Below are 12,938 nucleotides of genomic sequence, written 5' to 3' on the forward strand. Positions count from 1 at the left end.
TATAAAAAATAAGAATATTAAAATTGATTGAATCTTTAAATCCAGTCTGTTCGGTCCCCTATGGCATCCAGTATGTCCAAAACACGTCTTACACGTCTTAATTCTGGGGCATGCGAGGTGGGCGAGGAGTTCAATGGTTGACGCCTTGATGGGGATATGGCTTCCTAGCTGCAACAGAATTGGCACCTCCGTACGTACATTGTAGTCTATGTTCCTCTCCATGTCGGATATATGATGAGAATGTTGAAAACAATTTTCATCTGGTTTAGCAATAAAATTAATATTAAATTACCTCTTTATATTAATAATGAAGCTTAAATAAGGCATCTCAATGGCTAAAATCTTTTAAAAAAAAAAAAAAAAAACCTTGTAGAAAACATATTTTCAACAAGAAGGTAATTTTCATACCTCGCATTAATTAGTTTCAATTTTTATTTATGTGAATGGATAATTGACTTTTTTTTTTTCTTTTTTTCTTTTCTGCCTCACCTCGTTGTTTCAAATTCCAGGTAATATGTAAAATTTACAGAAATCAATAGAAACCTAGAAAAAACGTTGCGCCGTTGGGATCCGAATTAAAAATAACAGTATGTATGTTGTAGTATAAGTAATAGTCAAGATTGAATCTCAAAAAAATCTCTCTTCATTTTCTCTTTTTTATTAAAAACTTTTAAAAATAAGTCAACTTTAAAATTTAATCTTAATTATTACTTACACTACAACATACATATTATTTTTAAAATAACAGTATGTAAATCAGATGAGCGCCAATGATATCAATGGACTGAAACTTTCAGAGAGCATTAAAATCAAGCATGATATATATATATATATATATATATATATATATATATATATTCAATTAAGGAAGTGGTCCAAACTAGTGCGACAGTTGATTGGACAACTACAAAATTTGGCTCCCACGGCCAGCTGCCTTTGTTGCGTGAATGGCAAGCTTCATGTCATAATTATAATTCACACTAATTTGGACCACTTCCTTAATTGAATATATATATATATGAAATTAGTACAAAAATATTCTAATTTCCTTAATGTGCAGTACAGTAATACTGCATGGGAATTAAGGATGTTGATTATGACACGTTGAGCATGCAGTGTAAGAGTTTTTGACAGGTGTAATATCCGAGCTCTAACGCATTGCCACGAGGATGCATGTTGGGACTTGCTACTAGATTTACAGCATTGAATTTGCAGCCATCTTGGTGAGTAAATTTTCCCTAGCAATACGATACGACCCATCGTTCTCGAACAATAAATTCCATTGAAATTTGTGCAGAATTCATGGCCAACACAAAGGTTAAAATCTCAGTTCACTTTTCTGGGCAGGCGGTGGATGGTTCTGATGTGTCCTTGTTTTGGACTTGGACCACCAGATATGTTCTTGTTCGATCGGAATAAGGACATGGTCTTATCTCGCTTATAGATTCGAGTTCATAATTATTATTTGTTTTTGAAAAAAAAAAAAAAAAAAAGGTTAAGCCAATGTTAAAAATATGAATGACAACTTATTTCATATGAAAAATATTTGGGTTACTATAATTTTTATTATATATAATCGGAATCTAGAGGGAATAAGCATATAAAGGCATATATAGCTTCTCCTTCTTTACTTTTGAAATGTTCCATATAAATATGCTTTATACATGTTTAGGCCAAAAACTTTTCGTTTTGCTCTTAAACTCCTTAAAAAAGTAGCCTAGAAAATCAAGTACACAAACACACATTGTCCCACAATGCTAAAAATAAATAAATAAATAAGTACATGATTCCATACGAATTTGTTCTAAATTTACACCAAACTCGATGAAATTTGTTGGATAATACACAAATTTTATCTGCAAGACTTTACCGATTAAGAAAAAAAACAATTTAAAATAGATCTTTAGCATCATTAACCTAATGTAGTTCAACATTTAATGTCTTAGGAATTGTCAAAGTACCAAAATACCAAATGTCTAACAACTTATTTATCGAGTTATTGTACTTTTACTTACTCTTCTTGTCTCTATCGCAACTACATATATAACGACAATTTTTAGTCAAAAATATTGTAAAAAGTAGGCTTCACAACAAAACAATGAGTTTCTGGTAGATTCTTTAATATTGTACATCAAAAGAGAAATTGTTACAAAATTGAGCATAAATTCAATCATAAATGATCATAACTTAACGAATACCAATTTTATTTTTTATATATTGATGTAAATCTTCAATCTTAATATATATTTCTCATCTATTCTTTGTCTCCATATCTTAATTCACATCTTATGAAAATAAGTGTTACATATCTATATTTTAGTAGATGGCGTGATAAATATAACATTAATTTATAATAAAAATTGTAGTACTGTAGCGACACTCATTCCATATACATACATAGTCTAAGAGCATGTTTAAGATTGCGTTTGAGAAATAAAGCTTTTAAGTCAAAAATAACTTTTGGGCAAAAGCTCTATTTTTAAATTTTTGCCAAAAGTGCGATTTGACCATTTTTAGGCTTTTTAGACCTTAAAAGCGGTTTTAATTTGTTTATTAAACGAGTAATTTTTTTTTCAAATGAATTTTTTTAAGCGTTAAAAGTATTTTTAAGCTCCTCAAACGTAATTCAAAATAGACCATAAGTCTCAAAGATGGTTAATTATTTGGCCAGCATATATATATATATATATATATATGGCGTACATGATGTGAAAGGGGTTGAAAATTGAAGCAAAGAAGATCAATGTTGAAGATATTCTTGATTCTACTCGGTGTGCATCTGACCAAATATTAAAGAAAACCCATTGTGGGCTCTTTCTATACCAATTTACTTTTGACTTCTCACGCAATAATATTGTGTAGGGGGGGGGGGGGGGGGGGGGGGGGGGTGGTGTTTCGTTGAGATTCTTGCGGCTTGAAGCCATTTGTTACAAACAAAATTAACACTAATAATTAGAGACACGAACCGGGATATAGACCGAACGATGAATTTCAACAACACACTTAGATGTTTGGTCCCACAAGAGAGAGAGACCACAGAGACAGTACACCTGTAGAATATCGAACAGCACATTCAATCTAATTAAGGGCCAATTCGATTGGATTATAACTTTCTAAAGGTTTCATCAATACGTTGCAATAATATTATTTAGGGAAAAGTCCTCTTAACCCGGACTTTACCCCCTCAAACTATTATTCTAATGATAATTTCCCTCCAAACTATCAATTGCGACAATTTATCTCTCAAATTACAAAAACAACGACAATGTATCCCCTAGTGCTAGTAAAATGACGTAATTACCTCTATACAATTTTTAATAAGACACATCTCTATACAATTTTTAATAAGACACCAATATCCTTAAAATTTTGAAAAAAGCAATTAAATATATTTAAAATTAAACAATATATATTAAAATATTAAAAATATTTGAGGTGGCCTGACCACCCCCATTTGGGCCACCACCCCAAATGGCCGGAATGGGGTGACTCTGGTTTATGACTATTACCTGATTTGCAAGTCAGCGATAGAATTGCTGGCCGATATTTTTCCCAGTTTTTGCTGTTAGAATCAGGCAACAACCAGCTCCACAGGGACAAGGAAGATTGGAAAACGAAGAATTAGACCCGCAATTTTCTTTCCCACCAGCCATGCCATTGGTTCCAGAAGCATTGTTATCAAGGCGGAAGCAGGCATATGGTTGGGGGGGACGAATGTCCCTCCAAACATTTTGAAAATGTTATTAAAATATAATTTTTTATAAATTTATCCTCACAAAATTATATTTTTGCCCCTTTTTAAAAAATCTTTTTTAGTTTTGTCCCTCCAAAATTATATTTTTATCTCCTATTAAAATTTTCTTTTAGTTTTGTCCACTCTTACCGCTTTAAAAAATTGAAAATGTCCCCATTTAATTAATGATTTTTAGTTCGCAATATTATTTTGGCTTGACTATAGTATTTATGGGAGCTCCAAGTGCTCTCGTTAGAAGAAAAAGTTCACACTAAATGTACCTCTTTTTTTAAAAAAATCCTATAGATCTTTTTAGTTTATTTTAAAACATAACTTTTGTATGCAATAATAACTTACAATTTCATATGAAATTAAATTTAAGACTTATCTATATTTATTTTAGATAAACATACACAAATACACATATAGAGAGATACTATATGTATCTATGTGGTTATATATTCAGGAAAGTTCGTCCCCCCATAATATTAATCCTGGGTCCGCCCCTAATTGTTATCCACGAAAATTCATAAACTACACATATAACGCAAACAGATTAAACTGACTCAAGAACCACAAGCTTGAGGAATATGATATTAAACACCGTTAATGCTTTGAGCTTTGTTTGAGTTGCCTTTCCTGTGCTTTCTCGGCAACCAAACAAATCAATCATGGAATATCAATTTACAAACTTGGCCCCCCATTTGGGCCAAGGGGTGCCGAGCCACCCCTGGTGGGTGGCCAGACCATCCCCAGTTACCTATGGGTGGTCTGGCACCCTTGTTTTTGTTTTATTTTTAAGTTTTAAATTTTTAGTTTTTTTATTATTTTATTATTTTTTATAAGTTTTTGTATTTTTGTTTTATTTTAGTAAGGGTAATTACGTCATTTTACTAGTATTGGGGGGTACATTGTCATTGTTTTGATAGCTTATGAGTAAATTATCGCAATTAATAATTTGGAGAGAAATTGTCATTGGAGTGGTAATTTGAGGGAGTTAAAGAGAACTTTACCCTATTATATATTATATTTTGAGGATTAGTTATATATGATTTATATGTACAAGGATATAGTCAAAGTCAAGATTTCAAACCTTCTCCGTTTAATTCTCGGAAAAGATCAGAGATAAGCAAAGTCAAGATCCTTGTTTGTTTTACTTTAGAAAACCATACCAAACCAAACCAAACGGCCGCCCTTAAGCCTACCACCACCAGCTTCGAAGTTAATCGATCACATTTAGGCATGTTGATCATGCATGCACAGACAATTCGGTGGGTTATATTTATAAATTAACAACACCAATCCACCAGCCCCCACTCAACCCAAAAAAAAAAAAAAAAAAAAACAATTAAATCAAATAATCAATAAAAGAAAAGTAGTGCAATTGTGCAAACCACTAGTCATGGAATTGCTTTGAATGATTATCTTATATATATATATTCCATCGATCGATCTATATTCTTCTTATTTTTATTCAAATTCGTCCCACAAGTTATGGGCTTCAAAGTCTTCAAACCTGTGATCTACGCTACATGAACCTTCATAATAATAATAATAATAATAATAATAATAATTATTATTATTATTGGATTTTTTTTGATAATTTATATTACCCCCAAACAATATGCTGTTGAACGTAGTCCCATTTGAACTTCAACTATATATATAAAGAAAAAAAAAAGAAGAAAAATTAATACTAGCTAAATTGGGACCATCGGATTGAATATAGAAGCCCAATTTGGAAGCAGATCAGGGAAGTAGCACATGATGAGAGACTAGCTTGATAATAGACTTCCCCACCGACACAATTCTTAATTGATTATATGATCGATGATGGGGTCATGATGAAATTGGAGTACTGCAAAATCAAGGAAATGTTACTTGATTATCAAGGCTAACAAAAGTGAGACTTGTTTAAAATGTTGCAAGCTGTGTATATATATATATATATATACACAGCTTGCAACATTTTAAACAAGTCTCACTTTTGTTAGCCTTGATAATCAAGTAACATTTCCTTGATTTTGCAGTACTCCAATTTCATCATGACCCCATATATATATATATATATATATGTGCGCGCGCGCGACAATTATGGACTAGAAAAATATTGAGCAAATTATTATTAAATATAGTATTTTTTCATGATAATTAGTAAATATGTATATACATCTGTACGTAATATTGTAGTAAGTGAGACACTTATAACTCCAAACTTTGATATCATGTTAAATCACAGCTTATTTTAAAAGATTAAACGGATATAAATATATGAATATAATTATTTAATTTAGCAGAAAAAACAAAAATTTGAAAATGCAGGTCTTTGAACTTGAAAAAAATCTAAGGCAAAAGATCTAATTTATTAAAACCAAAAGGTGTGATTTTCGTCGGTCATGGAGGTTGACAGACGAGAGTGATAAATGATAAGGTTAGGAATTTTAAGTTAGAAATATTATTGTGATAAGATGGGTTCCCTTCATTGCCATGGCTTCAATTTATTATTATTATTTTTTTTTTTTGCCTCAACGTCAATGGTAGCTTTTTGTTATTAATGTGACAGAAAATTGTACGGAAGTGTCCAGTTGGAAATATGTTTAGCATTGAATTAAAAAAAATAATAATAAATAAAGTAAAATTCACTTAACCTCTTTAAATTACTATATTAATGACAATTTACCACTCAAACTATCAATTACGACAATTTATCTCATAAACTATCAAAGCAATGATAATGTACCCCCAATGCTAAAAAAATGACGAAATTACTCCTATAGAATTTTCAATAAGACAAAAATACCTTAAAAATTTTGAAAAAAATATTAAATTTTAATACTTTAGTTTTTATTTTAGTAAGGGTAATTTCGTCATTTTGTTAAAATTGGGGGTATATTGTCATTGTTTTGGTAATTTGGTGGGTAAATTTTCATAATTAATAGTTTGGAAAGTAAATTATCATTGGGATGGTAGTTTAAGGGGGTTACGTAAACTTTACAAAAAAAAAAAAAAAATCATAATAGAGTCAACCAAGTCCAATTAACAGGGGTTAGGTTACTTAGAACCCAACCCAACCCAACCCAACATCAGCCCAAACTTAGATCTGGAGGAGGGCTAAAGCCTCTGTTATGCAGCCCATAGACCCAATAAATAATGGACCGAGGAAAAAAACCCACGTAACCTTTAAAGATATTTTAGGTGGTGGAAATGTAACGTTGTAGGTAAGAGGGTGGACGATGAAGTATTTAAGAATGGAAACTCTTGGGCCTGGCAGCTCCATTGGGCCTAACAATCGAATATCCGGCTCTCTCAGCATTTAAGCCTTACTATATAAAAAGAGTCTCTCTAAAAGTCAATGCAAGTGATCTCTCTCTGTCTCTCTCTGTCTCTCTCTCAAACTCTTCATTTGTTTCTCTCTTATTTAGATGACTAACTTAATCATTGGAGTATTCTCGATCCCCGAAGGGACCCATGGACTCTGATAATCGCTTTTGCAGGAGGTCTATCGCTCGTCTGACTGTCTCAAAACTATCCTAACAAAAACAAAACACAATGGCAATGTTTGGCAATGACCTGTAGTTGGAAGTGATAGATGTAAGAAAAAGTAAAAATATTTGGTATCGAAATGTGATTTTTTTTTTTTTTTTAGTGAATTTTTTTTTATTTAAATAGTAGTAAAAAATGATTTATGTGATATAAAAAATAAAAATGTTGGGAATTATTTTTATAATTTTAATTATAAAAATAAAATTTCCATGTACCTCCTCCCCCATGTTGAGTCTTTGGCTTGATATCATGCTATAACTATTTTTGTTCATAGAACGCCTAAAAAAATATCTTTGTTGAAGTTAAAAAAAGGAGATCTTTTTTAATGTTTAATTAATCCCTTTAATTTATGTAATTAAAGGGAAAATTACACTTTAGCCTCTCAAAGTTTGGGGCGATTTTCAATTCGACCACCAATATTTCAATTTTTGCAATGCATCCCCCAAAATTTGCAAATTTTTTTCAATTCAACCAATGTCATCTCAAAATTCTCATTCGACCAATGTCATCCCAAAATTCTCATATTGCCATTTTTTTTAATTTTTTATTTAAAAAATAAAATTGTGGGGTGCAAAAATGGCTATATGGCCAAAGGAGTGGCTACAGCCACCCTGAATTTTTTTAATTTTTTTTTGGGAAAATTACAGTTTACCCCCCTAAAGTTGACAGTGTTTTTCAATTCAAATATCAAAGTTTCAATTTTTGCAATCCACCCCCACAAAGTTCTATTTTTTTTCAATTCGACCAATATTATCCCAAATTTTCCATATTGCCCCTGATTTTTATTTTTATTTTTTTTTTATGAAAAAAATAAAAACAAATTTGGAGTTGCAAAAATGGCCAGATGGGCAAAGGGTGGCTACAATCACCCCAAATTTTTTTTTTTATGAAAAATAAAAAATAAAAGTTAGGGGCAATATGGGAAGTTTTGGATACAATTGGTCAAATTGCAAAAATTTGGAACTTTGGGAGGGTGGATTGCAAAAATTGAAACTTTGGTGTTCGAATTGAAAAACGCTGTCAACTTTGGGGGGGTAAACTGTAATTTTCCCTTTTTTTTTTATATAAAAAATAAAAAAAATAAATTAAGGGCAATATGAAAATTTTGGAATGACATAGGTTGAATTGAAAAAAATTTGCAAGTTTGGGAAGGTGCATTGCAAAAAATGAAACATTTGAGGTTGAATTGAAAATCACCTCAAACTTTAGGGGGTAAAATGTATTTTTTTCCTAAATTAAAACTAAATTTAAAGTCAAAACAGTCAACAAAATAAAAAGTTATTTACAAATTTACCTAGCAATCCATAATTGGTAAATCTGCATGTATATTATATATGATAATGATTATCCACAACCAATTAGCTGGCCAGGTAGATTATTATCTGTTAAAAGACGTAGCAAATTTTTGTTTTTTCAACAGCTAATTGGTGTGAAGTTGAGGCCCCTGTTCAACACGACATCCCTTTCAAAAGTTTGTAAACGACAATCGACAAACACCAAAGTAAGTTGTCTCAAAAGAGCCTTAACTTCCACAAGAAAAGGTATGAATAGAATCTTAAAGATAGCCACTACTTTTCTCATTGGGAGTAAAAGATAAAGGTGATCAAAGAAGCTCAGCTTAGCATGCCCCCAAATATTTATTCATCATTTACACCAAAGCCAAACAGTCTTATCATCAGGTATGCCCCCATTCAGTTTTCTCATTCCCACCACTATTCATTTTACTTGGTTGTTCTTATTTTTTCTCCCATTCCCACTACTGTTTCACTAAATCTTTTGAGGGAATCTCAACAAAATTCAACATTTCAGACCATACAATTCATTTTATAACTCTTAACTACTAAGATAAATTCAACCCCCCCCCCCAAAAAAAAAAGTATAGTAATTAAGACGACGACCGAGTATATTATATAATATATATATATATATATATATATATATATAGATATAAATGATGTTGAAGAAATTAAAGAGCTAATTAAGAAGGAGCAGCAGAGATGGGGAACAATATAGGAGGAGGGAGGAAGAAAGCTAAGGTGATGAAGATCAATGGGGAAACCTTGAAGTTGAAGACCCCTGTGAGAGCGAGGGACGTTGTAAAGGAATACCCAGGCCACGTGTTATTGGAATCTGATGCTGTTAAGCGACACGGCATCAGAGCGAAGCCATTGGAGGAAGAGCAAGAGCTGAAGCCCAAGAAAATCTACTTCTTAATCCAGCTGCCCAAGTTGCCGGAGCCGGAGGAGGAGAAGGAAAAGGTGCCGAAGAGGTCACAATCCGGTGGAATACACATGAGTGCCAAGGAAAGGCTCGAGTGCTTGATGCTGTCCCGAAGGACGGTTTCTGACCTTTCGTCGCTTTCGATTCGTAGTAGACCGCCGGCGCCATCCGGTCTCGTGTCCGACCGTCCCGGGACCAGTGCTACTGCCGGGCAATTGACGGTGAAAATGAGGTTGCCAAGTGCTCAGGTGGCCAAATTGATGGCTGAAAGCAGAGATGAGGCGGAGGTGGCTGAGAAGATCTTGGATCTTTACAGGGACCGCGCCGGAGAGACTAACGGGAACGTCCCGGAGGGAAAAGATCATGATGGCTTGTTGATGCACCGGGAAGCGCCATGGAAACCAGCTCTTGGTAGCATTGGGGAGAAAAACAAAGCACATAAGGTACTTTTTTTACTTCTAATTAGGATTTGGTGCGCCATGTTTGCTTCATTATGCTTTAATTATGACTTAATTAGTTAGGATTTTGTCTGCTCTTCTTTTTTCTTGTTTTAAATCATACCATTGTTATGAAAAATTACTTAAAAATCCGTATAAAATGAAAAGATTAAGATACTAATTAATATCGGACATACAGCAGGAATTGCTCGTGTGCAAAAGAATGTTTAAATGCCCTTAATTAATTTATAACAAGGTGTTGTCCTTTTGGATCGACATACCACATTGCTTATAAAAAGATGTTAATGCTAATTAATTAATTTACCAAAAGAACAAAAAAATATATATATCAAATTTAAATACTCTGAAAACTTCAAAAGGTCAAACGCTACAATTTACGAGAATTAAATGAAAAAGAAAGTCAAATCAATGAGACTTATCTTCTGAATATGACATGTAGGCATAACATTACAAGCTTTCCAAAGTTGAGACGAGTTCCCTTCATTAAGGGGAAATAGAGAAGAAATAATAATAATAATAATAACCCAAAAATAGAAGGAGAAGAATGTGACATGTGCACTTTCCATTTCCCAACCTCATTAATCTTTAATAGGAGGAACTCGGAAGAGACCATTTTCGGTATGACTTGGCCAAACTATGTATTTGTTTGACCAGAAAACTTCAACAAAACTATTGGTATTCGAGAAGAGTTGTAACATTTTTCTTGGTATTTTTATTTTATATACATCTCAACCATTAAAGTTGCTAGATTTTGGGATTGAGAAGTATGATTGACTTAATAAGTAATGTTACTTATACGTCACGGCATTATTCCCCTTGCGTCGGCCAAAGGTAATGAAGCGTTCTTCACCTAGGAAGTTGACCAAGAGTGTGCTAATTAATGTACATATTATAATACTACTAGCCTAAAAACATAAGTTAATGGGCTTCGTTCCATTTAAGTATATTAATTATTTATTTTTTTAATATTTTCTCGATGTAGAGCACAACATTCACACGTGCACTCTCACTACCACCAACGAAAAAACCAATCTCATGTACCAAGTGCTATAAGGGGCCACACCACATTAACTTTGGAGGACGGAAGAAAGATAATAGAGTGATGTGTGCCTTGACATGTTGTTTGATTAAATTATAATATGGTCTTTAATCTTTATATAGAATACAATAGGATGATACTTAAATTAATAAGAACTCCTAACTAATCCTAATTCTACTTTTAAAACAACCAAACCCTTAATCCTATTTAATACAATTTATAATTCCCTTCTTATGTTATCCTCATCCCTAACATTCCTCATCTTATCCAATCCCTAACAAATTGGGACTCAGAAGTAGAAAAAGTTCCAAGTTTTGCTTTCCTATGTGAAACTCTCTACAAAGCATTGAAATCTTCAAGAACTGCATGTTGGTTTTCTTTTAATATTTTTCCTTGATTGTGTGCTTGAATAACCTACAGAACCCTTAATTAAAGACTTAACCAATTAAATTTGACTTATTGCAAATATTCCTTTCATGTTGTTGGATTTATATAATCTAGTTTGGAGGAGAAAAAAAAAAAATTGTCATTTTCTATTTGAATACCACCAATTTTTATTGGTATTTAAACTGTTTTTATTAAAAAATTAAAGTCGCAGAGCTGCTAATCTAATCATAACAAGCCCTTAGTGACTAGGAAATTTCTATATCTATATATATATATGAAACTCAAACACCATTAGAGGCTATCAAACTTTGATGCTTAAAAATTAATTATAACCCATTTTAATTAACAGATTTATGGTAGGTTCTCTTCTGTGGTCCATGGAAGGTGAAAAGTGATATCCAATTTGTTCAACAACCTAAGTATAAATATCAATCAGTCAATTCTTAATCCAATGGGAAAGAGGTTGGATATATGGGTTTTGGAGTAAAAGTCTCCCGATTTGGAGCGGGATTTTAGCAATGAATGAGGGCAAATAACAAAAAGTCAATAAGAACATTGCATTTAGACAACCCGAAAAGAGCATGGAATTTTTTAATGATTTCTAAGGTTTCAAATGCTGTGTTTCATTTGTTTAAGAAACCGATCCACTTTGAAATTCAATTTTTATTATTATTATTATTCTCGATTACAAAGCATGTGGAAATTATCAATGCTGATGTTCTTTCTTGGATCATTTAAATTTGCAGAAGCGAGTGAGTTTCATTCCGGTGGAAGAAGAATAGATTTAGCAGTCGACTTTGTCAAAATATTGGGGGCAAGCAAACAGCAATGCAACCACTAGCTTCTCTCTTTCCATGTCATTGTGTATATATATATATATATATATATATATATACATATTCTTGTCGATTGTTTTGCTCTGAGGTCCTAAAAATATCCACTATGGGTAGTAGTATGGACAAAGTTTTCTTTGAAAGAAAGCGGGTTTCGATATGTGTCTAAAATACATGTGATTTGCACTTGTGTTTTATAAATTGTATGTAAGAATCACATGTATTTTGAACATGATGCATCGGGTTAATAGACTCAATTTATAAGAAAACTTTGTTCTTTTAAGTATTGGCGACTGGATTGCAGTCTCAAATTGGTGTCTCACTGCATGTCCTCGAGACAAGTGTTAAGAATGCTTGATTCAATATATGTAACAAAATGTGTTTTAGTCTAATGACTGCATATTTATCCTATATATATATATATATATATATATATATATATTGCTACAACTTTAGGCAATAAGAAGTGCTTCATGGGTATAAAATGCTCTGTAACATGGTTTACTTGCATGTATGAAATGAGATTACCTTTGCTGAATGAATTAATAATGTAAAATGAGATAACTTTTCATAGAAATAGTGTAAGCCACTTAAAACATGACATGTCAGTCAGTGCAGAATGTATGTGATAAACGAATATGAAGTATAACATTACTTTTATTGAATGTATATCAGAAAAATGTATTTTTGGATACTTAACTGCACGTTTTTTAAATCTCAATGTT

General features: G+C 32.2%; 1 protein-coding gene across 1 annotated transcript; it reads left to right on the forward strand.

The window, feature by feature from the left end:
- Positions 1–9,208: 9,208 nt before the first annotated feature.
- Positions 9,209–12,605, forward strand: LOC132181209 (plastid movement impaired protein). Its single transcript, XM_059594326.2, has 2 exons — positions 9,209–9,939; positions 12,127–12,605. The coding sequence occupies exons 1-2, from the start codon at positions 9,274–9,276 to the stop codon at positions 12,160–12,162; spliced, it is 702 nt and encodes a 233-aa protein (XP_059450309.2). The 5' UTR covers positions 9,209–9,273; the 3' UTR covers positions 12,163–12,605.
- Positions 12,606–12,938: the final 333 nt, after the last annotated feature.

Source organism: Corylus avellana, chromosome 5 (genome assembly GCF_965113065.1).
Source record: "Corylus avellana chromosome 5, dhCorAvel1.hap1.2, whole genome shotgun sequence".
NCBI classification, from domain to species: Eukaryota; Viridiplantae; Streptophyta; class Magnoliopsida; order Fagales; family Betulaceae; genus Corylus; species Corylus avellana.

Coding starts and splice junctions, on each gene's coding strand:
- LOC132181209 (XM_059594326.2), top strand. CDS start 9,274: ATGGGGAACAATATAGGAGGAGGGAGGAAGAAAGCTAAGGTGATGAAG. Junction 9,940..12,126: donor AGAAAAACAAAGCACATAAG/GTACTTTTTTTA, acceptor TTAAATTTGCAG/AAGCGAGTGAGTTTCATTCC.